The sequence below is a fragment of the Antechinus flavipes genome, chromosome 3 (genome assembly GCF_016432865.1).
Source record: "Antechinus flavipes isolate AdamAnt ecotype Samford, QLD, Australia chromosome 3, AdamAnt_v2, whole genome shotgun sequence".
In the NCBI taxonomy this organism is placed as follows: domain Eukaryota; kingdom Metazoa; phylum Chordata; class Mammalia; order Dasyuromorphia; family Dasyuridae; genus Antechinus; species Antechinus flavipes.
In genome coordinates this window covers 382,534,882-382,562,348 of record NC_067400.1, presented here as the reverse complement: position 1 = coordinate 382,562,348, position 27,467 = coordinate 382,534,882, and the positions used below count along the sequence as shown (strand labels likewise).

General features: G+C 34.0%; 1 protein-coding gene across 3 annotated transcripts in view; it reads right to left on the bottom strand.

Annotated features, from left to right (window-relative positions):
- Positions 1-564: 564 nt before the first annotated feature.
- Positions 565-27,467, bottom strand: part of KCTD18 (potassium channel tetramerization domain containing 18) — a 37,047-nt gene continuing 10,144 nt past the window's right edge. The window contains exons 1-7 of one of the 3 annotated variants that reach the window (XM_051985912.1): positions 22,966-23,148; positions 19,294-19,497; positions 17,115-17,326; positions 15,284-15,471; positions 7,213-7,307; positions 5,339-5,441; positions 565-2,438 (exon numbers count right to left, since the gene is read on the bottom strand). In XM_051985912.1, the coding sequence (XP_051841872.1) occupies positions 1,925-2,438; positions 5,339-5,441; positions 7,213-7,307; positions 15,284-15,471; positions 17,115-17,326; positions 19,294-19,450 (1,269 nt within the window). In that variant the 5' untranslated portion in view covers positions 19,451-19,497; positions 22,966-23,148 and the 3' untranslated portion in view covers positions 565-1,924. Of the gene's footprint in view, positions 2,439-5,338; positions 5,442-7,212; positions 7,308-15,283; positions 15,472-17,114; positions 17,327-19,293; positions 19,498-22,357; positions 22,504-22,965; positions 23,149-27,467 lie in introns of those variants that run through there. The other 2 variants (XM_051985913.1, XM_051985914.1) reach the window with 2 other exon arrangements.

The following is a 27,467-nucleotide window of genomic DNA, read 5'->3' as shown; positions in this document are numbered from 1 at the left end:
TTGGTTTCACTTCATATGTTAAACAAAAAAGGCACAGGACTGTTAGACAATTCAAATAATTTTTGTCCTTTAAAGCAAATGATCTATACAAGCTAAAGTATATAACATATACTGTCAACTTTTCAGCAATACAATCTACCTTATACCAGTGGTTCCATGGGATAAATATGATAATTGTATATATTCTTTATATTTCTGAATACCTATATTATGATTATTATTTTTAATAGTATTGAAGCCAAAAGTATTTTTTCAAAGCCTGAATATTTTAAACATATGTGTTTAAAAAATTCTATAGAATGTGGTAGAATGTTATTTTGTGACAGCACTGTCATAAAGCTTCAATATTCCATACCTACTAAAAATTCTAGCCAAAGAAAACTTCAATTGAAAGGCTTTGCCATATGTAAATATATTGTGATAGCATATTTCTCTATTCATGTTTAATTATTTTATGTATTATTCGTCAAAAGAAAAGTTCCCAATCTACACAGCTGCAAATGTGATTACTACCAAAGGGCAGTGAGACCTAAGAAAATGCACATTCACAAAAAATCATCACAATTTCTTTTTCTGGAAAAGTTTTATTTTATTTTTTGTAAAATTAGTCCTCTTAAGGATCTTTAGCTTACTCTTTCAGATCGATCCAAGTATTCTGATGAGTAGTGAAGTAGAAAGTATTCTTTTATGAAATTAGTTGTAAAAACACAAAAGGCATACTATTCCTTGAAGATAGAAAGAGTTCAGATATAAAATAAAAAAGGTAAAATATATGCAACTGAATATTCATGGAAAAATAGATGATTAATCCAAATATTCTGTAAAAAAAAATCTTAAATTCATCTTCCCATGTGGAAAGTTATATGCATACAAATTATGCTGTGTAATGAATGTCTTCCTTTACTATTTGGTCATTTTTGAAAAATATTAGCTTTATTTTAACTGTGTAATGAATGTCTTCCTTTACTATTTGGTCATTTTTGAAAAATATTAGCTTTATTTTAAAAGATAGTTAAACTTTCAACTTCCATTGTTTCAAAGAGCCTTCAAAATGTAAAAAAAAAAAAAAAAAAAAAAAAAAATCCTGTTAACCAAAATAATAAAAAACAACTTATCAAATCATTCTAAAGAAGTACCCTAAAATTTATGCCCTAATGATCCCCTTTACATTAAATCCAAATAGATTTGCAAAAGGAAAGTATTAAGAAAGGCCAACTCTGTGTGTGTGTGTGTGTCTGTGTGTGTGTCTGTGTGAGAAAGAGAAAGAGACAGACAAACAGAAAGAGAGAAAGAACACTTCTTTTAAATTTTAAGAGTCAAGGTATGATCTCAAAGTATTGTCTTATATGTCTTCCCTTCCTATATTTTCCTGTCATAAGGCCAAGACTGGATGAGGGATATCTCCACTTAATCATTTTCAACATTTTACTTTCCATTCTTTTAACACAGGATATATTAATACAAATACCAACTGCTGTCCGTCAAGGTTGACATACTCCAATCCCTGGCCTTCAATAAATAGGAAAATATGAAAGTGCTCTAGTCCCGATCAAAGTTTAGATTATTATTTTTTTTTTGCCTGAAAGTAGTTAGGAAAATCATCTGATGACTAGTTTTCTAAGCTGCTTTCTTACCTTTATGCCATAAAAAATTAAAAGAAATCCAGCACTTCTTTTAAAACTTGAGGTTCTTAACTGTGCCTATATAAAAACTAAATGCTGCAAAATTTTAAAAACAATAAATCAGTCCTAACTATTTAATCTTTCAGCCAAAACTCCCATTGCCCACAAACTCCCCAGTAACTCTCCAATTTGCAGTTTCCATGACTACTGTATCAAAAGATACTTATTAACTTCATTGTACCATATGGATTAGAAGTTCTATGAAACAGACAAAGAAATTTTAATTCCACCACTGGTTACTTCTAGTTATTCTCATTCTTCACATTTTGAGCCCACACACTAGAAGTATTGGGCATTTCAGCAGAAGAGGTTTCGGGGTGGTTTGTTTTATTTATTCCTGGAGAGGATAGCTGAGAAGGTGTTACGGTACACAGTGGAGTCCGCTTCAGTTTGATCACTCGAGTTGGCGTAGGCTTCTTTTCTGAGAGGGAAACCTTCACTGGGGATGTATGTGTTTCACCATTTTCTGCACTTTCAGTTCCACAGGATGCCTGTGAATTCACAGACACTGAAATGCCAGGGTCAGGTATGGTTTTTGACACAGTATGGCATCGACCTAAATGACTGCCACTACTAGGCCGCTTAATTGTCATTTGAGAAGAGGTTTTTGAAGTATTAGATGTAATCACCTTTACTGAAGCAGAATTCTTAACTTTGATATGTGTGCTTGTTGAAGGACCCAAAAATCTAATGGGTTTAGGTCCTGCTTTACAGTTCACACCATCCTCTTCCTCTTCATTCAAGGCTATCAAGCGCCTGTAAATATAAAGGACTGTCATTTTCAAAATTTTACACAATCCATAATAATAAAATAGTGTTTTCAAAGTCAATTTCAGATTAATCAAAAAGATTTCTTTCAAGTTCAAAAATTTAAAAAAAATTAGCAAAGCTATTCTCCCATATAAAACTAAACCCACTAGATAAAGTTAACAATCTCATAAATAGATCTGTCATCTTTATAAGAAGAAGAAACTTGTCTATATGACAAGTTTCACACAATAAACAACTGAATTATGAAATTGGCATAGGAGAACAAATAAGTCTACTCAGTCTATTGTTCAACTGAAGGAACTACAATATAGATTACTATATACCTAAAACAGGATTTGATTCACAATTGAACCAAGTCCATGGAATGGTGAGATATTTTACAGAATTACACATTATGGTGAGTCAAGAATTGGAGGAGCCTTAGAAAACATTTGAAAATCACTGAAGAATACAGTATAAGTTAAAGAACATTAGTCTCAGGTAAAGAAAAACCCCAGTTCAATTTCTAATCTCTGATAGTGACAAGCAGCCAGACTATTTACTGACTTTAGAGCTGTTATAAGGAAAGAGCTTCATAAATTTTGGAGTGCTATACACTCCAATAAGAATCTCTAAGAAATGGGAGATATCATACATAAAAAAGAAAAGTAACATCTGTAGGTCTAGAATAAATCCTTTCTGAACACCAGTGAAAGATACAGGGAACACATGTTTTAAAAAACAGAAAAAAATCTTAAAAGGTACTAGAAAAAATATACTGTACTAAGTGATCAAGAAATTAGGAGATCTAAAGGAGAACCAGCATGCACAGAACCAGATGACATCTAGCCTAGAACCAGAGGGAAAACACATAAATAAAAATTTTGTTTAGAATTCAGTTGAATTCAGAGCTGTGTGAGAGTAGACCTAATGCTAATTTTTAAATGGATAATTTATTCACTCAAAAAATCATACAAAATTTTGTCATTATAAATTTCCAACATTTCAGATGCAAAAATTGTTTTATATTTGCATAATTCAAGAGACATGACCAGACTTTTCATGTGTACATGTATCTAAACTTCCACTGTGTCAGAATCCTTAATATATAAAAAAAAAAAAAATCTTCTATTAAAAATATATTGTAAACCTGGTTAAAATAAATCAAACACCATTTCCATAAAGTTATATAGCCTCTTTTGAGTAGTTTTATATCTGCTTCCAAACCTATGATTCAACTGTGTGGGAAACTTCCTCCATCAATTCAGATAAGCAACTACTATTCATGATAATTTGTAAGGGAGCCAGAGTCAAGAAGATCCGAGTTTACATGCTGCCTCACATGCTTATTAGCTGTGTGACCATGAACAAGTCATTCAATCTGTCTTGGTTTGGTTTGCCTTTTCCCCATCTATAAAGTGAGGATAACAATAATATCTACCTCACGGAGTTGTTGTGAGGATCAAATGAGGTAACATTTGTAAAAAATTTTGAGAACCTGGAAGTACTACAAAAGTAATAGTAGCTATCACAGGATATGAAACTGAAGAGTCTTAGAGTTGCTTAGGGCACTGAGAGTTGAAGTGACAAGGATACACAACTCATGTTTGTCAAAGGTGGAACCTGAATCTCATCTTACTAGCAGCAAAATAGCCTTCTATCCACTAAGACAACATGGATGCTCATTATTTCAAAGATAAATGGATGGAGTATATACTGTTTAGATAGTTGCTCTATTTACAAAGCATATACTGATAAATACATACATATATATATGTGTGTATATATATGTATATGTGTATATATATGTATATATATACACACACACACACACACAAACATATATATATTAAAGTAAGTATCAGCTTATGTCCCTCTAAAAGAATGGTATTAAAAATTTAAGACAGACCAAGGCAGTTCCAAAAGACTCATGTTGGAAAATCCTATCTATATTTAGAGAAAGAACTATGAATCTGAATGTAGATTAAAGTAAACATTTTATTTTTAAAAAAATTTTTTTGCTTTTCATGCCTTTTCTCTTTTGTTTTGCTTCTTCTTTCACGACATGACTAATGTCAAAATATGTATACATGACTGCACATGTATAATCTATATCAGATTGTTGTTTTAAGGAGGGTATAGGGTAGGAATGAAGGGAAGAAGAAAAATCTTATAAAAATGAATGTTATAAACTATCTTTATAATTAATTGGGAAAAAAAATACTATTTATTCAAAAAAGCTTCATCACTTTAAGATAGAAATCTTATTAGTAAAGCAGGAGAAGAGAGGATATAGGAATGAGTACCCAATTCTATGTCTTAATAGCTTTGTGACATTGAGCAAATCACTTAAGTCTTCTGAGCTTTTCATCTATAACATGAGAAATGATAGTTTTGTAATCTACATTTACCAAGATTATTATTATACATGCCAGATTATACAAAACTATGCACTATAAAAACACTCCATAAAGATGCAATTATAGGGATATAACTTAAACCAACTGAATTAACAGTATCTTTCAAAACAATAGCCAACATTTATATAGCACCTTAAGAGTTACAAAGTACTTAACATATATTATCTTATTTGATTTTTGAATCTCTCTTTAAATCCAAGCTTTAAATTTCTTAAATCATTTTTAATACTCTTCTTTTCTCTTTCCTGATCTTTAATGGAAGTGGATCCTATTTTGTTCAATCAAAATTCAAATGAATGTGACGTAAGTAATTTAAAAATAAATACCAAAAATTCTAAAAGATAATAAACATAAATTATATTTCAGTCATCTCTGAACTTATCCAAAGAGAAGCAAGGATTATTTTCTCTTTTTAAAAACAACACAAACAAAAACAATATAGATCCTTGACTAGGCTAGTGAAGTATAATCAATGAAACAAATAACCTTTTTCTAATTGGAGCCATATGACGGAGATTTCCCTGTAAAGGTCTCTCTTCAAGAGTCCAGCATTCTATTAATTCCTGTGGAACACGCCAGTAGCTAACACCTACAATGCAAAAGAAAACATTAGAATGATATCCTATATTGAAATATTTAGCCACTAAGAAGCCATATAAGATCAAGAAGAAGAACTGTTAATTTCTAAATAACATTCCACATAAGAGAGGTACAAATATATAAATGTAAATCTCACAAGAGATTTATAACCAAATCATTAATGAAAGAAAGTCTGGCATAGCAGAAAGGGTATTGGAATAGGATTATGAAGATTTAAGTTCAAGTTCCACTTTTGACACTTGACTATTTAAAGCCACTTTGAACAAATTACTTACCTTCTCTAGGCCTCAGTCTATTCTACAAAATGAGAAACCTGACCTATAGGATCTTTAAGGTCCTTTTCATAAAAGAGACTTCCAGAAGATATTATTGTCAATTTCTTTCTAAAAGAAAAATACTATAAATGTTATTTTACAGTCATCAATGAAGAAAAGGAATAGGAATTAAACATAAAACATGTAGCCTCCATGAAAATACTTGAATATTTCCAAAGAGTAAGGAATATGAGACATAGCATGGCAGAGAAAATAGAAAGCTGGCCTCCGAATCTGGTACATAATGGCTGTAGGACACTAGGCAAATTTTCTAAGACTGTAAATTATACAGAAAGTGCCAACCTACATAAATAGAGAAAATTTCCTCATCCAATAGTTCCACATACAATGAAAATGAAGTTCTAGTTTCTTTTCCTAGGAAATATGATCTAAAAATAGTTATATGAAAAGGATACATAGAACCCTTTTTTTATTCACAGAAATGGGCAGGAAGAACCACTAATATACTTGTTTCATTTTCTATGGACATACATGTAACAGTTAAGATTCAATTATACTGCATATTGTAAAAGTAGTATCTTTTATTCATTAATGATGCCCCTTGATTATGATGTCCACTGTTTCCCAATTATTAAAAGAGAAAATAAGGCCAGAATTCTTTTCAGAATTCTAAATCTTAAATGGTCAAGCAGGATTAAGAAACAGTTTTTAAAAGCATTGTAAACTAAGAACAATCATATAAAGATTATTCCAATTCATCATAAAAAGGGAAATCAAAATCACTCTGAAGTTTTATTTCACACACAGTCAACTGGTAAAGATAATAAAATACAGGAATAGTTAATATTAGAGCAGCTACAAAAAGACAAGAATACTAATAATATTGTTTGAGCTGTGGACTGCTCCAATTATTTTAGAAAGCAAGTGGGATTTCCACTTTAAAAAGGATTAAAATGTCTGTGCCCTTTAATCTAGAGATTTCATTGGTAGGCATACATTCCAAAGAGGTCAAAAGCTGAAAGAAAAGTTCAATAAATATTTAAATATTTATAGCAGCACTTTCTCTAGTAACTGAGAAATAAAAATAAAGAGATTGCACAAATTGGGAAATGGCTAAACAAGTAAACCAAAAATGTAATATTTATTGCACCACAAAAAATGATAAATATGAAGAATTCAGAGAAACATGAGATGTATATGAACTGATGCACAGTAAAGTAAGCAATCTGATATGAATCAGATTTTCAGATGAAGAAATTAAAACCATTTCTAGTCATATGAAAAAATACTCTAAATCACTATTGATTAGACATTCAAATTAGGATAATTCTAAGGTACATCTCACTTCTCAGATTGGCTAAGATGAAAAAAAAAAGATAAATGTTGGAGAGGATGTGGGAAAACTGGAATACTAAAACATTTTTGGTGGAATTGTGCAGTTTAACTGCCACAATGGGGGAGGGGGAAGAATCATTGATATCATACCTTCACCTTCCCAAGTATCAAATGCATCCATCATCTTCTTCAATTCAGCTACTGAATAATAGCTCCAAATGTACTGAACATTATTTCCAGCCTCTCTAGAAATATTTTTAAAGGTGAGAAAAATAATACATTTAGTACACTGTACATATATCAGCCTACAATTTACATCTATATCTACCTTAGTGGTTCCCTACAAGAGGGCTGAGAAATTATTGGAAGAAGCCCTCAAATCAGTATATAGGCCCAAAGCATTATTATCACTTTGGTCATTATTTAGTGCCCCAAAAAATGTGGTACTGATCATTAATTTGTTTCATTCAGTACCATAATGATCAGTACCCCTTCTGTGAATGTTAATAATGCCATAGTTCTAAATCTGACATCAAAAGAAAAAAGAGCTAAAAATTTTCATGTGATGATTCTTTAAAATATGTCTTCATGGAAGAGGCAAAGGCAAGATGTCAAAGTAGCAGGAAGTAGTACAATAAGCTCCATCATCTTCACTCCAAGAAAAAACTTCCTCTAAAAAGACTTAGAAAATGCACCTGACAATCCTCATGGTGAAATCCAAGACAAAGTCACAGTGAATCATGATCCCAGAACAGGTTGGCATAAAGGCACAGAAAGTTTTGCAAATACTGAGAGTGGTGTATAGCCAGGAACTGTGCAGAACATTCCAGCACCCAGCCAAAGACTACAGCAGGGCAAAAAGAAGTCCCAGACCTGTCCTGGGGCTATATGTATGATGAATATGGAAACATATTTAGAAGAATTACATGTTTAACCTATATGGGATTGCTTGGTGTTTTTTTGCGGAGGAGGAGAGGGAGAAAAATTTGGAACACAAGATTTTGCAAAGGTGAATGTTAAAAATTATCTTTACCTGTATTTTGTGTTTTGGAAAAATAAAATGCTATTTTTTAAAAAGCATTATGAGAAAAAAGATTAGAAAAAGAATTAACATCTTGACCCTTGAAAAAAGTATAAAAGCCTGCTAAAACCAAAAACTCTCTGAAAATCAGAATGGGGCAAATAAGTCAACAGCTCTATGAGGCAACAAGAAACATTAAAATAAAGTTAAAACACTGAAAAAAAATAGAAGAAAACATAGGGTATATCTCATGTTTTTTTTTTTTTTTTTTTAAATGACCTGGAAAATTGGCTGAGCAAACAAACTATTTTAATGTCATGATTAAAACAAGAATTTAGACATCTTACTTCAAGAAATCTTAACAAGAAAACTGCCTAGATCTCTTACAAGTAGAGGACAAAGCAAAAATAGAAAGAATCCAGCAATCACCTCCCAAAAGAAACTCCCCCAAATGAAAATTCCCAAGAAAATTAACCAAATCAAAAGCTCAAAGACCAAAAAACAAAAAAAACAAAAAAAACCCAAAGCCACTGAAAGTAGCCAAAAAGAAAGAAATCAAGTAGCCACAGTCAAGATCATACACAATTTAAGTTTACAGAAGACTATAAAGAAATGGAACTCGTGGCACACCATATTTCAGAAGTCAAAGAATATATAGGCCTAAAGCCAAGAATTACTTTTCCAACGAAACTGAATATAAATCCTACAAGAGGAAAAAATAGACTTTTAAATGAAATAGAGGATGTTCAAGTGTTAATGATAAAAAGAAACTACAGAAAATTCTAAAGTTCAAACACAGGAGTTAAAAGAAACAGCGAAAGGTAAAACTGAATAAACAAGAATAAACTAATTTTTTAATATAAAGAGATAATACATATGTTCTCTGAGAACCCTATCATCATCAGGGCTCATTGAGTAAGATGAATTATAGAGAACGCTTGGGAATAGTTCTATTATGTGCTAAGATCTTAAAAGCACAGAAATGAAATTTAAAAAAAGAATATACTTTTATTGACAAGAGGACAAGGGGAAAAAAAAGATTATGGGACATTCTCTCACATAATCACGGTATGCAAGTAGACATCAATTCAAACAAGGATGAAAGAGTAGAAGGGAAGAAGATAATGCTTGAACCTCACACTCATCCAACTAGCCAAAGGAGGGATAGAAAATACACACAAATGAATACAGAAATAAATTTCATTCAAGAGAAATAGGAGGGAAAAAAGAAAGCAGAAGGAGAAAGTAGAGGGAGGGTAGGCTAATAAGAAGGGAATTAGTCCTAGCCAAAACAAAGCATGAAAATCTACCAAAAAAGTATTGCTCTTTTTGAACTCGTAAAAAGTAGGAATCTGAGGGGTGCCCATATAGACAATTAAAAAAGACTAAAATGCCAATATATTTTAATGGGGAAAAAAATAGCAAAATATTTATAATAAAATACCTAACTATAATGCCAACTTCCCATTCTGGTATATGTCATAGGATACAAAAAAAAAAAAAAATGCAAAAGAATGTCTTTTAATAAAGGGCTTTGACCTAGTTAGAGATTGCTTTAGGCTTATGATGTCATTAAACCTCTCTACCAGTGCAAACCAGCAACACCTTCATAACTTAGGGTCTTAGGGCATTAAGGGATTAAGTGACCTTTCTAGAAATTGACAAGTGTATGTGACTGACAGGATTCCAACTCAGGTCTTCCTGACTCTAAAATAGCTCTCTACACATTATGCCACACTACCTTTAATTGTATTATCTCCAAGAAGGTTGCTAAGCAAATCAGTAATGCAGATGGTAAAGGAGTTGGACAACTGTTCAGAAGATCATAGGAATTCCTTTTCTTGGCACTGACTATACTCAGATAGTGTCAGTCTCAGAGTAAAGAGAAGCACCAGCATACTAGAGCTTATGGCTCCAAGTGAGCAGGGACACTGGTCGTAACATTTTGTGCTGTACAGAATACTTGTGGTCACTCAAAAACTAAAGCACAGGTCAGAAGAGTAGTAAACACACCTATCCTCTCCTTGAAAGAACTGAAAGCTTACAGACCTCCAAAAGTCATGAAGCACAAAAAACATGGAACTTGAGACAATGCCTATAACACCCAGGAAGTCAAGCCCAACGTTAACATAATGTTAAAAGTTAAAAATAGGCTGGGGAAAGTGAGCAAACAACACAAAAAGATCCTAAGCACAGACAGTTACCATCCTAACAAGAAAGATCAAAACTTCCCTGTGCAACAAGAAAACTATTCGGTTCTGCACACATATATTGTATCTAGGATATACTGTAACCTATTTAACATGTAAAGGACTGCTTGCCATCTAGGGAAGGGGGTGGAGGGAGGGAGGGGAAAAATCGGAACAGAAGTGAATGCAAGAGATAATGCTGTAAAAAATTACCCTGGCATGGATTCTATCAATAAAAAGTTATTTTAAAAAAATTTTTAAAAAAGAGAGGAAAAAAAAAAAGAAAGATCAAAACACAAACTCAGAAGAAGATAAACAAAATCAAAAGTACTATGTAATGGGCTGAGGCTCGGGTTGATGCACTGAGGTCCCAAGCACATGAGGCTAAATAGTAATTGGACCATACTCTATTAATATATAAGCTTGGAGAAGAATGGCCCCCACCCACTCTTTGTGCAAGTCCTGATGTGTTGTATAGGAAATGACGATTTTGGTGGGTGGAGGCAGGGGAGTGGAAAAGGACGGGGAAGGAGAGACTGCTTGCATTGCCATTGCGAAGGCCTTTCAGCTCAGGTCTCTCTCTGTTAGCTGGCTTCCTGTCGCAGCTGCCCATATTGCTGTCGCAATCCTTCTTGCCCATATTGCTATCGCAATCTTTTTTCACCTCTTCACTTCAATAAAGATTGAAGATTTTTCCCTTAACCTGAATTCCTGACTCCGGCTGATTTTAAATACACGGTCATTACAGTACTACATTCAAAGCCTCAAAGAAAAATGTGAATTAGTCTCAGGCTCAAAAAGAATTCCTCTAAGAGTTCAAAAAAAAATTTTAAAAATCAAATAAGAGAGGCAAAGGAAAAATTGGGAAAAGAAATTACAGTTAATGTAAGAAAATCATGAAAAACAAGTCTTGGTAAAAGAGACACAAGAAATAAATCACACTTTAAAAAACAAAATAAGCCAAGGGTAAAAAAGAGGCACAAAAATCCAGTGAAGAAAAAAAAATCATAAAAAGTAGATCTGATTAAATAGAAAAGGAGATACAAAAGCAGAAGCTAAGAACTCCATGAGACATAAAGAGTAAAATAAAATAAAAAGAATATATTTTTTAAAGTGAAATACTCTTTGAAAAAACAATTGACCTGGAAAATAGATTGAGGAGAGATAATTTAAGAATTATTGAATTACCTGAAAGACTTAATCAAAAAAAGAGAAATTGCAAAAAACCCATTGATTCCCTTCTGAAAGATATCCTAAAATGAAAATTCCGAGGAATGTTACAGCAAATTCCAAGAGCTCCTTTGTCAAAAAAAAAAAAAAATATTACAAGCAGCTAGAAATGAATAATTCAAATATAGTATCACAATCAGGATAACAAAAGATGTAGAAGCTCCTATATTAACAGAGGGCTTGGAATATGATCTTCTGGAGGGCAAAAGAGCTATGATGCAACAAAACTAAATATAATCCTTCAGAGGAAAAATGGATAATTTACAAAATAGAGGACTTTCAAGAATTCCAGGTGAAAAGTCCAGAGTTGAATAGAAATTATGAATTTCAAATATAAGTCTCAAAAACAAAAAAGTAAACCTGAAAAATCATAAAAAATTCAATAAAGTTGAAAACTATCTTCCTACATGGGAAGATGATGCTTATAATTCTTAAGAACTTTCTTATTATTAGGGAAGTTAGAAGGAGTACCCAAAGATACAAAGCATGGGTAAAAGTTAAATATGATGGAATGATTATCTAAAAAAATAAAATTATGGGTGAGAAAGAAATATACTGGGAGAAGGGGAAAAGAAGAAGTGGAATGAGGGGAATTACATAAAAGATGCACAAAATAGCTTTTATAGTAGAAGAAAAATGGGGGAGGTGGGAGGAACAGATGAGTTTTACTTTCATTAGAACTGGCTCAGAGGCAATAACATACACACTCAGTTAAGTATAAAAAACTATCTTACCCTATAGGAAAGTAGACGATGAAAGGGAAAAAAGATCAAGGAAGGGATTGATAGAAGGGAAGGAGGATTGGGGAATATGATAGAAGCAAAACATTTTTGAGGATGGAAGGGGTGAAAGGAGAAAGAGAAAGAAAAAGAGAGGAGAGAGAGAAGGATTAAATGAGAGGGGAAATACAGTTAGCAATCAAACATGAAAAAAATTTAAGTGCAAATTTCTTTGATAAAGGTCTCATTTCTCAAATATATAGATAAATGATTCAAATGTATAAAAATAAGAACAATTTCCCTGTCAATAAATGGTCAAAAAATATGAACAGGCAACTTTCAGATAAAATAATCAAAACTATCTATAGTAATATATAAAAAAATGTTCTAAATCACTATTGATAAGAGAAATGCAACTTAAAACAACTCTGAGATATCATCCTTTATCTGTACATTGGCTAATATAACAGCAAAGGAAAATTGACAAATGTTGGAGGAGATGTGGGAAAATGAAGACATTAATGCGCTATTGTTGGCATGATGAACTGATCCAAACATTTTGTAATCAATTTGAAACTAAGCCTTACAAAACCATGCTTACAAAACCATGCATATACACCCTTTAATGCTGAAATACTACTACTAGGTCTGTATCCCAAAGAAATAAAAAACAAAATGGAAAAGGACTAATGTATACAAAAATATAATGGCAAAGAATTAGAAATTTAGAGGATGTTCATGAATTGGGAAACAGATAACCAAATTATGGTATATGATTGTGATGGAATACTATGGTTTTTTAATAAATGATGAGCAGGGTTCTCAAGAAAAACTTGGAAAGACTTACATGAACTGATAGAAAGTAAAATGAGCATGAGAACATTGCATATAGTACTGTGAATGACCTGACTATTCTCAGGAATACAATAATCCAAGACATTCCAAAGAACTTTTGATGAAAACTGCTTTCTGTCTCCAGGGAAAAAACTGATGGATTTTGAATGCCTATTTAAAGCTTTTTTTTTTTTTTTAACTTTATTTTTCTTTATTAGGTTTTTTTTTTTTATTCTGTGTTTTCTTTCAAAACATAACTAATATGGAAATGTTTTACCTGATTCATATATATAAAACCCATACAAATTTCTTGCCTTCTCAATGAGGGGAATGATGAAAGGAAGGAGAGAATTTAAAACTAAAATTTTTAAAAATGAAGGGTAAAAATTGTTTTTTTAGAAATTAGAAAAAGAAACATTAATTTTCTAAAAAATCTGAGTGCCAAGAATACTGCTAAGCAAAACAGATGATATGAAACAAAAATCCCTGTTTTCATGAAGCTTATGTTCTAGAAGAGGGATAAGATGCCCATAGTAAAGTGGAAAGAAAAGTAGATTTGGAACTGAGTTCAAATCACAGTTCTGCTGACTGGTTGACTTTGAACAAGTCACTTAGCTAAACTGGGTCTTGGTTTCCTTACTTCTAGCTACAAATTTATATAGTGATTTAACACAAACACAGATAACCATAATACATAACATTACATGACAAGTACATTACATTCGCAAACAACGAGGTTCTAAGCGGAAGATTTGGAACCTAAAATAGAAATTGTTTGCAACTGTAATAGTAAAATAAGGTAAGGTACCACAGAAAGTTTTATTTGAGCTGTGTTCTAAAAAATGGGTAAGAATTCAATGGAACAAGATAGAGAGGAGTGAACATTTGAGACAAATAGAATAGTCTGAGGAAAGACACAGACATGGAGAGGATCACAAAGAATGTGAATGAGAATGTGTGTAGAGAGGAAAAATATGACAAAATGCAGCACCAGATTAAGACAGCCCTCAAGATCTGAACAGATGATATCCACAGGATTTTTATCAGAAGAATAATATGGTCAGAATAAGACAATAGAAATGTAATTCTGATAGCATGTATTAGAACTGAAGCGGGAGGAAAATAAGAGTTGATAGTTGATAAGGAGGCTATAAAAAGTCACAGGATGGCAATGAGGACTTATAATAGGATAAGGAAGTAGGAAAAGGGAGTTAGATACCAGATGTAATATGAAGGTAGAATTGAAAGGATTTAATAACTAACTAAATATGAGAAATGGGAAAGGGAAAAAGACTTCAAAAGACAGATTCAGTAAATAAATGATGGTAAGTAAAAAGAATAAAATCAGAAAAGAGATAAATTTAGGTGGAAATATAATCTTGATCTTGGACATGCCAAGTTTGAGAGGTCCATGGGAATTCAAGTAGAGATTTCTGAAGGCAGTTGGAAATCTAAGTCTAAAGGTCCCAGAAAGAGTTAAGAGAAGAAATACAAAATGATTGAATCAGTTTATCACTCCAACATAAGAAAAAAGATAGTATATTATACCTTGCCTATGAAACTATGAAACTCATCTAGGACAAATTTTGTTTACAGCCAGTCAAAAGATAGCTGTGATTATCTAAATTTCCTAATTTTTATCCTTATACACCATGTGGCCACCTTGAGATAAAACTCGGTACCAATCACACACTCAGTTTTTTTCTCTTTTGGAAGAGGGGGGCTGGGGGTGGGGGAAGATCACATGACCTGAGGCTTATTCTCCCTCTAATGATTTCCAAAAACATAAAAAATGTAAGGCTAAAGACAAAGCATTTACAAAAAATACATTTCTTTCTTTCTTTTCTTTTCTTTTCTTTTTTTGCTGAGGCAATTGGGATTAAGTGACTTGCCCAGGGTCACACAGTTAGAAGTGTTAAGTGTCTGAGGCCAGATTTGAACTCAGGTTTTCCTGACTTCAGGGTTGGTGCTCTATCCACTGTGCCACCTAGCTGCCCCAACATTTCTTAAAAATATTCAGATAGAAACCCTATCTCATCTCAAATTATAATCAAACTCCTTTAATTTAAAAATAGAATTTTTAATGTTTTTCATGTATGTGGTAAAAATACAAACTTTAAATAGTCTGATGTCATTTATGATTAATGTCATTTTTTGGTAGCATACATTGAAAGCATTTAATCTTATGTAAATCTTAATTATTTTTTCATATTCAAATATGTACTTACCTTTTATATATGCTACGAATTCTTCCTCCTAGCTGTTTATCAATAGCATCAGTTCCATCTGCTTTTGTGGCATATACTCCAATAATTCTACTTTCACAGCTTGCACCAGATGTGCTGAGATAGTGTAGAACCCAAACAGTAGGTTTGTTGCAGGATAACCCATAAGAATCACAAAAGTCTGTCAAAGCCTAAAATGGAAATCAGAAAATTTGAATTTAATTCAGTGAGAATGATTTTGCCATATGGATTTTTCTCTTCAGAAAGCAATATGGTACAGTCAACAGGGAACTGGACTTGGAGTCAGGAGAGACTTGGAGCTAAATGCAGCTTCTAACACTTAATGCGGAATTGTAATATGGACATCCAACAGTCTAACCCACTGAAGCTCAGAATTTTGGAGCTAAAGGGTTCCAACAGCTTCAACTACCACAATAATAGGAATTATAAGCCACAATGCTAGGTTGTCTACATTAAAAAGATTTTTTTTCATCTGTTCATGTCTTGTCTATTTCAAACCATACTGAAAGGTCCTGGACCAAGGGTCTATATATGTCAATATGAGTCTATGTGTATTTATTTATATGTGTGTGTCTCTCTACATATGTATGTATACATACACAAACACATAAGACACAGTCCAGATAGATAAGAAATACTTCTCTAGTTCCTAATATTGTATTATCAATATAGTAAATGCTAAATAAATGTGTATTATATGAATTTGTATGTAGATATTTCTTTACTAATTATCAATTAAAAAAAATCATGGAATATAAATCTAGAGTTCTAGATGTATCTTAAAAGGTTTTGTTTTCCATCAGTTGGCTTTCAAACAGATAGGGTTTTTATTCCCATTTTATAGAAAAAAACAACTGATGCCCATGGAGGTTAATTCACTTAACTAAATCAATTCCTAAAACAAATTCAGTAGCAAAATAAGAACAGCAAGTAAAAGGTCCCAAGAGCATTAGTTAAAAGACAATTCAGATGTCCTTTTTGGGTATTATGGCCTGAGCCTACAGCTCCTATAACATTCCTTCAATAATACCATACTATGAGAAGGACTATTAACTTAAGAGTCTCTGATGCATAAGCTAAATAAAGTAGACTAAAGGAATTAATCTTACTCAATTTTAACTGATGCCAAATTCCCGTGTAACATCTATTACTAGAATGAAAAGCAACTAACAAAGCTCAGTGAGTCATGTTAAGGGCTATAAACAAGGTTAAAAAAAAAAAATTACCCCCCCCAAAAAAAAACCCAACAACATGAAGTTATAATGATCACATTATAACATGAAGTTATAATGGTCATACAATAACATAAATTAATCTTCAAATTTACTGTTACATTCATTAAATGGGGTAAGATTAGGGTTTTTATTCAAGATGGCAATTCTCCTAATATAAGGAGAGATTACAGTAAAGTGATTGCTCTTTCACATGCTACATTATGTCACTGTTAATTCATAAGCAAAACATTCCTAAAAAGAAGTAATCAAGGAATACTGTACCTTCAATGAGGAAAAATATTAAACACACCTACACACAGGTACATTTGAATGTTAAACTAAATTTTCTCAAATTAAAAAGAAAAATCTTTAATCTCATGAGAGGTTCCCTTTAAAAACAAGTTTATATGTTTTTTGTTACAGAGAGTGGTATTTTCATCAAATGCATAAAATATGCATGAATTCTAAAATTAGGAAAATGATATATCTTCACAATTTTTATATAAAACATGCTATTAAAAATATGTGCTTTCACTGTTCTGTCCTGACTGATACAAGTTAATAAATATTTTAAAAGAAACTTAAGAAAATGCCAAGACCTTTTTAAGTTCTATATTTGACCTTAAAGCATATGTCTCCATTTCATTGGCCAAGTGGTCAGATAAACTATAAGGGTAAGGGATGCCAAAGTAATCAGCCTCCTCCTGCAGTGCGATTCGAGTTTGCTCATCTTTAGGAATCCGAACTTCCCCATGAAGATAATCCAAAAGGTATTTAAACAGATTTCCATCACGATCAATTAGACAAGCCCCTAGAAATACACATAATACATAAAATAATTAGACAGATAAATCAGACCTTCAACAAAATTTTGCCAAGTCAAATATGTACCTAGCCAGTCCATGGATCTTTCATAATCATTTAGTACTTTTGCTATTTTTTCTTAATGGGCACTTTTTACAACAGCAGTTATTTGCTTTTTTTTTTTTAATTTTATCTGCTAATTATTTCATCTAGAGAGGGAAAAAACTCAAAAGATTCATAAAATATAATGGATAAAATCTTTCTTATTCTAATGATGGGAAAATGGGAGGCGGGGAAGGGGGAGAAATCTACTTGCTCAAATTCACAAAGCAAGTTAACTTGAAGTAGGAATTGCTTTATAAGATAAAAAGAAAATACAGCAAATACACAGTCCCCAATTTACAAGTGGGTATTATTAAAATTCATTTTAAAGTCAGTTATTTGATGTAGTGGCATTGCAACTCAGCTAGATTATGGGTTAAATAGATTTTTTTTTGAGATGGCCTTGGAATCTAACCACTTTTTATAACATCATTTCTATGGGAAGATGTAGTCCAATTTTCAACCTGATACTGGGGACACTGAACACATTTCACCACCAGATCCAGCCAAAGAAACCTCTAGTTGCTGCTGTTCTCCAAGGGAACTTGTCCTTCACCTTAGGTGGAGAAGGAAAGGTGTAAGAATAGATAATAGTTTTGTAGCACAAGGAAGGAAGGAAGGATCTTCTCTAGCCATAAGGCAGAAATATTCACCTCATAACTCTAAGATAAAACACCCACTATGGTAATGATTTATATGCAAGGGACATTTTATGTTGAATACTCAAGGAACATCTGTATTTTAAATTTAAGTCCAACCATTTTTGCTGCTTATACTGAAAAATGTAGACAAATATTGCTCTTAAATATTATATAGTTTGAAACATCAACCAAAAAAAAATCATTTTCCTCACCCAATTTATACCAGCTATCATTCAGCTGGGAAAGTAATTTTTTTAAGACTTCACTAGCATTAGCACCAGGAATATCTCTATTTTTCAGAATCATCCAATTTCTTTGATCTAACAGGAAACATGAAACTGGTTCCATGAGCCCCAAAGGCAAATCAAGATGGTAAGAATAGCATCAGAGCCCTAGAATTTTTTTTTTTTTTAAGTTTATTTCTGTATCTAGCAGTAAACTTTTGCATCTTTCTATTCTTCTGGATACATCACTGTATTGAAATGTTTCCTTAAACATATGTCAGATCATGTAACAAGACTATGTAACAAGTCTAACACTAAGTCTACACTTACATTAGTTGCTCTTTGTCAGTTGTGCGTCAGACAGCTGCTCTCTCCACAGAAATAAGCGCTCTACTGTGAAGAACACAGGGAGAGACTAATACATCTAATCATCCTAAATACCTTTATCCATGAAGTTGCTCTAATGTAAACTGAGTTTCCAAATAAAATAAATCACATTTTTAGGTGTCTATTGGTCCTGATGCTTTCTCGTTTCTTCCCTAACTGAGCCAAAACAACACAGATTTTGGATATTGGCCTAAACTGAATAAAGGTGCACTTCTTTCATTTTCAGATAAAATAACAAGAAAGAAAATGCCAAATAGCATTATATTCAATGACATTATTAACCAATATATTTTATTATTATTAGCTAGCATTTATATAGTCCCTTAAGGTTTGCAAAACATTTTACAAATATTAACTCATTTTTAATCCTTACAACCACCCTAGAAAGTAGTTCTTTTTGTTATCATCCCTATTTTATAGGTAACTGCTGGGGCAGACAGCAGTTAAATGACTTGCTCAGGATCACAGAACGAAGAAGTGTCTAAGGCTGGATTTGAATTCAGGTCTTCCTGACTCCAGGACCAGCACTCTATCCACTACATCATCTAATTTCAGAAAGTTGAAGTGAACCCACTTTAAATGAAGATTTATAACAATATTTATAACTTTAATACATTTACCAGATTCATCCACCTTTAGAGGAAATCGTCCACTGAACATAGATGCAAGCATCGATTCCTTAAAGCGGCACAAGGACTCACGCCTGGCTGTATAAATACAGCCTCCCACATTAAGTCTGAGAATATCCAGCACCTCTTCTGCCTTGCTGCCTTCCATTGCTCCCACCAACTGTCCTAATTATTAGGCCACAGTACTATCCAAATCTGCAAAACAGTTGTGCTCATATGAATTTCCATGAGTGAATAAAAAAGAAATATACAACTACTATTTCCTATAATACAAGAGATGCAATCTATTTCTAGAGCTTCAAAATCCATCTTAAGTGACAGCAACACTGAATTAAAATGCTTTAACACATAAGACAATTCAATGTATGCTAAAAGGTGTAATATCATAAGGGTTTTTATTTATTACTGATTTTTATGCCAAGTATATTATGACTAAAAGGCTCATATTATAAAACTAAATTGAAATAAAAACAGTGAACGATGGAATCATTTTATTTTCATAGGTATTCTAAAGTACAATAACTGAAAGTTAACCTTGACAGAACTAAAAGCTACAATTTAACTTAATAAATATTTACTAAAGCACTATGGCTAAAACAAATAAATAAATAAACCAAACACAGTGAAAACTGTGTGAAAACGTGTGTGTGTGTGTGTGTGTGTGTGTGTGTGTGTGTGTGTATGCAAAGAACTCAAGAACGTCTTCCTTCCACCATGGTAGATTTATGGGACAACATAAATAAACAGAATGTAGAAGAATTGAATGGGCTACACTTTATATCATTGAAAGAAGTACCTACCCTCCCATATCAATGAGATCATATCTCAAAACACAGTTTTGGACAATATATGATGGTTAAACACTTGTGATAGAAAAAACGAAAAACTGCATAATCTCTGCTTCAAGGGATTGAGGTCCTTATATTTTAAGAGGTAAGTAAATGAGTTTTATATATATAAATAAGTACTAAAACTTACAATATAATTAAATACACATTAAAAATCAAGCAGAGGTAAGAGAGAAACAAAACAGGACAACATAAATAAGCAGAAAGAGAATAAGAGAAAGCTTCATGAAGAAAATGGCACTTAGTCTCCTAGGAAGAGAATTATTTTAATGAGTAGAGATATTTATTTAAGGAAAAGGGAAAGAGCAAAACTAGACTGGAGAATGGAAAGAACTCCACCTGAGGACAGTAAATAGAATGAAATGAGGCTTTAAATATATTAGTAATTAGCTTCCAAGAGTTTGCTTGTCGAAAAAATTTAAACAAGAAAATAAAATATTCAGTTAAGTAGCTTATAATTATTGCTAAACAGATAAGGTTAACAGTGGTAACCATCATTTAAATTTCATTAACTTAGGCCTTTTCTACTAAAACTCTACTTTGATGGCTAGCTCCAACACAGAAGTGCCACCAGAGCATCAAAAAACTATGCCAATATTTTGCAAGCTTTGGCAAGTCCTAGCAAGCTGGAAAGGCTTCAGGTACAGAACCCAATGATGGCTGTCTATGCTTAACACACAGAAATTAGCTTTAATACCAGAACTGGCTCATTACCAGTTTACCACCAAGTAATGAATGCTTTCAGTCGCAGCAACTGATGAAAATGATCTTTTTTCTAAAACTAGTAATCAGTGAGAAAACATTTACACCAATTTAAGTATTAAAATAAGAAAGACCTAACCCTACATCCTATCTCACCAGATCAAAATTCTGAGTATGATGGCTGACAACACATCCTCCAAATCCTATTAAAAAATATCTTTAAGTCTGCTTCATTCTTCACTGTACAAATTTTCAGGATGGTATTAAGGGTCAACACTTTTAAAAACCATTTTTAAAAGGATCAAATGTAAGAAACTAATAAAATATCACTGATAGTGGTAAATTTATGGAACCTAAAAGATTCCTTCATGGAAGTCATTCCTGGTTCCAATAATTAGATCACCTAAAATTAGACTAAATTTGAAATTTCTACTACTAAGAGGTTCAAAATACTTTTTTTCTTTATACTTTACTTTTTTTTTTTTTTTTTGTTTAACTATAAATTGCTTTTGGATTCTAAGCAAAATCAAAGAGAAGCATGAAGAATAACCATATTGATTAAAACAAACTAAACCATCATGTCCCAAATTAAAAAAAAAAAAAAAAGATAGGATCTGTGATTTCATTCTTATAGAACTACCTAAGTGAGGAAACACTCTCTACCAATCCATTTAGGTCAGTACGGACTCAGCAAATTATACTCTTAAAGAGTTGTCTAAAACACTGAAAGATAGAGGTACAAGTCCAATATGTGATTAGAGGCAGAACTTGAACCCAAATACTCCTGGCTTCCAAAATGTATCTCCCCAAATATCCATATAGAAAACACACACACACACATATTCCCTCTTCTGTATGTGTCTTTTCCTCTCCCTCTTCTTCTTTCTCCCTTCTCCCTCTGTCTGTATCTTGTCTCTACCTCTCTCCAGAAAGCAGTTAGTCTGCAAAGGCACCCTTCCTGTCCCTCTACCCCCATATAAAACCACCTCTGAGCCAAAAGAACATCCCAATAAAACTTTTAGGCCATTTGGTAGCAGGATGATAAGAGAGTAAAAGGACATTTACTTCTAAACAACTTACGCAGAACATGTCTCTTCCAGAAACCTTCCTTGGTTTCTCTCCCTAGTTAATTTTGTTCTCTATCTCCTCAAATTTTTCTACAGCAGTTTGTCAGTCCTCTCCAGGGCAGTTTCTTAACCCAGAGTTTATGAACTTATTTGTGCACTGTTTTTTGCTGTTGGGTTTGTTTTGATGATTCTTTCTTTATCAATTTTTGTTATAAACCTATGCTTTTATTTTATGCACTTAAAAACATTAATCAGAGAAGTCCATAAGCTTTGCCATACCAAGAGGAGTCTATTGGACTAAAACGATTAAAAAACCTTTGCTCTATGGAGCTCTGTCACAGTTAAGTTATATACTCTTTTCTCCACTTCTATTCCCAGGAGAAAGTAAGCCCTAGGAGGAAAAGAGAAACTAATTTATGTCTGACTTTGCATGCTCACCTAGCAGGCGTTTAATATTTTCTGAATTGAACTGATAGCTTGAATCAATACCGGAAAGCTTCCCAAAGATGGAGTCCATCAATCAATCCGTCTGTCTGTCTGTTCGTCCATCCATAAGCATTCATTAAGCACTTGCTATAAACGCATACTACATGCCAAGCCGGAGATACAAAGAAACCATTCCTACCCAAGAAGCTCAACTCCCCCATCCTTCCTAAAGTCACACTGGGGATCGTCATTTCTAACCCATTCAAATTACCATTGCAGGTCAGCGTAAACACCTCTGGCCACAAGCACTCCGCGGGGCGGTGTGGGGTCAGGGGCTGGGGAGGAGTTGCGCTCGCCTACGGGGCGGGGGCGGGGATATTGTGCTTGCTCGCGCCCCCGCAACATGGGCGGGAGGGGCTGGCCCTGAGAACTTTCCCTATCACGCAGGGTTCCCCCCGCAGACAGGCTCCGGAGGCTCCCTGACCTCCGAGTCGGGAGGTCGAGAGGGAATCAGTCTCCTCGCATACCTCAGCGCGCTCCGGCCTCACCCCATCACCCTCTTGGAGTTCTCATCCCTCCTTCTCTCTCCCACCCCCCGTCGTCGCCCCAACCTTCCTTACCTGCGTCCCCGCCTCTCCCGGGACGCCTACCTCGGCCCGGAACCGAGGCCCCTACCGACTTAATAACTGGGGGCCCAACAGGGCGTGAAAGGGTAAGCCGAGGCGGGGCAGCCCGGGCCGAGGCTTCCCTCCCTCTCTCTCCCTCCCCTACGTCGACCTCAGGCCGGCGGCACAAAGCCGGCCCAGACACGGAAGTGGAAGCTGCGGCGGCAGTGGCTTCGGCGGCAGCGGCTTCAGCAGCGCCTCCTATTCCTTCTACGATCTACGGGCTGCGCCCCCGTGCGGCCCCCGCGGGCCACTGCGGGCCACCTAGGGCAGCAGCGTATAGGCGGGAGCGGGGGCGGAGACCGAAGTCTGCAGTCCCACCCCCTGGCCGCGCGCCTTCCCCTCCTTTCAGCTGTACCGGAGGCTGCTGGGACTGCGACCCGGTTTCAGGAGAAATGTCTTCGCTAAAAACGCTATTAAAGGAAGAGAAGGAACATGCTGGAACCCTGCAGCCCCAGCTCATCCAGCTTTTCCTGATCAGGCCGACTCATCTTGCACTCAGGTGTATAAAGCGTAGCCATGACTTTGGCCCTGCCCTTCTGGGCTATGTCCAAGACTTTCTTTGGGCTGTCACACAAACTACTCATTAGACATACTCATCTTGAAAAACTGGTCCCATTATATATCTTTTCCAGCTGTATCTCCCCACTAATCTCTTAAAAGTAGAGTTTCCAGCATTATTTCCTGGTGAGTCTTTTTTAAGATGAACAATAATCAGCTCAGATCATTAAGATTTAGATCTGGAAGCAACCTCAAACGTCATTTTCATCAAGGCCAACTTTATTTTACAAATGAGGAAATTTAGGCTCACTGACTTGATCAAGATTACAAAGGTAATAATAAACTAATATCTGGGATTCCAATTCAGCGGGTCCAACTCTAGATCCTTAGTAACAAGAAAGCAGTTCCTCCAATAAAATATTGACTGTCTGCCATGCTTATCTCAAGGACAGAATAGTCACAGTAACATAAGATGTCAGAGCTGGAAAGAATTCCCAGAGTCCTTCGCTTTCTAAGAATGCTCTCTTCACTAAGTTGGAAAGATGAATTTTCTCTAGCAGGAGAGAAAAATGAGGGCCCAAAGACTGGAAAAAAAAGAAGTAATGACATTATATAAAGAGAGCAGGGAGAACACAGAGCAAACCCTGGGCTAATGAAAGCAAATGGAGCACAGAAAGCAAATCAATGCAAAAAGACCCTCCAGACTCCACCTGGGCTTTTTGACTCCATATATAACTTGTGATTTCTCTCCACACACACATTTACCTGTCCCTATAATCAATTACCCATCTTTCAAGGCATAATTCAAATCTATCTTTTTTTCTGAATTTTTTCTGGTCACCCCAGTCAGCAGTGATAAATCCCTCCTTTAACCTTCTCTGTTACTTTATTTGCACTACACTTAGGGTACATGCCTACTTTGCATTATGGATTAGCCTACTTTTTCACTCTTAACAACTAGCCAAGCTGGCATTCTTGCTATTTCTTACATACAGAAATTCATCTTCCAAACAACTGCCTTGGCAAAGATATTCCCCATGTCTACAATTCCCTCCTTCCTTATTCCCCAATTCATAGAATATTTTACTTCTTCCAAAATTCATCTCAAGTGCCGGTTCCTACATAAATCCTTCCTGACTGCTCCCTCAACTTCTAATATCCTCCCATCCTAAACTACATTTATTTTGTAATTGTTCTATGTAGACATATGTGTGCACATTGTCTCCCCTGTATGCACATTGTCTCCCAGTAAGCTTACTGAATACTGGGGACTGTTTATTTTTTGTCTTTGTTTTTCTAATAACTGACATAGGTCCTGGCACATAGTAATCTCTTAATAAATATTTGACTAATTATTAGTATATAATATATTTACAAGCCATTCTCCAATTGATAAATGGTCAAAGGATATGAACAGACAATTTTCAGATGATGAAACTATTTCCACTCATATGAAAGTCTTCCAAATCACTATTGATCAGAGAATGCAAATTAAGACAACTCTGAGATACCCCTACACACCTGTCAGATTGGCTAAGATGACAGGAAAAAATAATGATGAATGTTGGAGAGGATGCAGGAAAACTGGGATACTGATGCATTGTTGGTGGAGTTGTGAATGAATCCAATCATTCTGGAGAGCATTCTGGAATTATGCCCAAAAAGTTATCAAACTGTGCATACCCTTTGATCCAGCAGTGCTACTATTGGCTTATATCCCAAAGAGATACTAAAGAAAGGAAGGGGATCTGTATGTGCCAAAAATGTCTGTGGCAGCCCTGTATGTAGTAGTTAGAAACTAGAAAATGAATGGATGCCCATCAACTGGAGAATGATTGGATAAATTGAGGTATATGAATGTTATGGAATATTATTGTTCTGTAAGAAATGATCAGCAGGATGAATACAGAGAGGCTTAGAAAGACTTACATGAACTGATGCTAAGTGAAATGAGCAGAACCAGGAGATCATTATATATCTCAACAACAATACTATATGAGGAGGTGGATTTCTTCAACAAAGAGAAGATCTAACTCAGTTTCAATTGATCAATGATGGACAGAAGCAGTTACACCCAAAGAAAGAACACTGGGAAATGAATGTAAACTGTTTGCATTTTTGTTTTTCTTCCCGGGTTATTTTTACCTTCTGAATCCAATTCTTCCTGTGAAACAAGGGAACTGTTTGGTTCTACACACATATTATACCTAGGATATACTGTGACATATTTAACATGTATAGGACTGCTTGCCATCTGGGGGAGGGGATGGAGGGAGGGAGAGGAAAAGTCGGAAAGAAGTGAGTGCAAGGGATAATATTGTAAAAAAAAATTACCCAGGCATAGGTTCTGTCGATAAAAAGTTATAAAAAAAAAAAAAAGAATATAATAGATTTTACAGCATTTCATGGATGTCAGAGCCAGAACAAAACTTAAAAATTTGGTAGATTCAAACTGAAAAGGAAATTATACTATTAAAGAGTAATTTAAATTTCCCTGAAGGCACATCTTGACTTAGAAAATCACGTTACCATTATGTTATTGTATTTTTATGTTTTTTGTTAAATATTTCCCAATTACATTTTAATCTCCTTATGGTTGTGTTCAGGAATATTCCAGACAATATTGTTGTTCTCAAATCCAATGACTTCTTTTTCAAAAAGAGAAAACTGAGGTCCAGAGAAGTAAAGCAACTTTTGTCCAAGTGACAAAGCAAAGACACTAATGCACTTTCAAAAAAAAAAAAAAAAAAGTCTAATCTAGCACATTGGACATAGTGCCATCTCCCCATCTATAATGAAAGTGTTTTTTGATACATCTTACTATTATTCATCTTTAGACACTGATTGACCATGTTTCATGGTATTACCTCCATAAACCAAAATTGTCAAAATAACTATTTGATTAGTAACTTATAAACAATACTCTTTTATACTTCATTCTCCTCCTAAACTATGCCACTGAAGAAGGGATTACAATCCAGTGAATTGTAATTACTTGAAAAAAATTAAGATAGCTCATGAACAAATAAGCCCTGTCCTCTAATTTCTTTTCTGAAAGTATAATCTAGAATTCAGTGAATTAACTTTTACAACAAAATACAAAATCCTATTTTTTATTCCTAGTGGGTTCCTTGTTGTTCAGTCATTTCAGTCCTATCTAATTTGTAACGATTCTTATTTGCGGTTTTCTTGTCAAAGATATGGCAGTGGTTTGCCATATCCTTCTCTAGATCATTTACAGATGAGGAAATTGAAGCAAATGGGGTTAATTGACTTATCCAGAGTCACACAGTAAGTGTGTGAGACCAGATTTGAACTCAAAAAGATGAATCTTCTAACTCTAGGCCTGGCACTCTATTCATTGTATTACCTAACTGGGTTTAATGTTTGGGGTGGGGAGGCAGTCCCCTATGTACAAAGGTCCTTATGCTAACTCCACAACTTTGTTTTGAAGAAAGTAAAAGAAAGATCTGGATTAGATCACAGTGCAGTTAGACAGATTCACAATTTCTTTAATGATTTGACTCAATCCATAAGCATTGAGGAGTCAATGTTGATTTAAAGAAAAGGGAGTCTCTAATAAATCCAGAGATCTGTCCTTGGTCCTAAATTAATATTTTTTTTTTATCAATGTCTCAGATGAAAGCATGACATGCTTGTCAAAGCTGCATTGAATAAGATTTTTTCAAAAAGATTTCAACAAACTAGAATGCTATTGTTCTAACAAAAAATAAAATCTATAGAGATCAATATGAAATTCTATATTTTTTAAAAGATCAATTACTTAAATACAAGATGAGAAAACAAGAGCTAAACAATAATTCATATTTTAAAAATCAAGGGCTTTTGGTGAACAGTAGAATGCAAACCCAAGGAACTGATCATGTAACATGGCAGCAAAAAGAAAAAAAATTAAAGCTAACCTTTCCCTTGGAAAGCATAGTTCTCAGAATGTG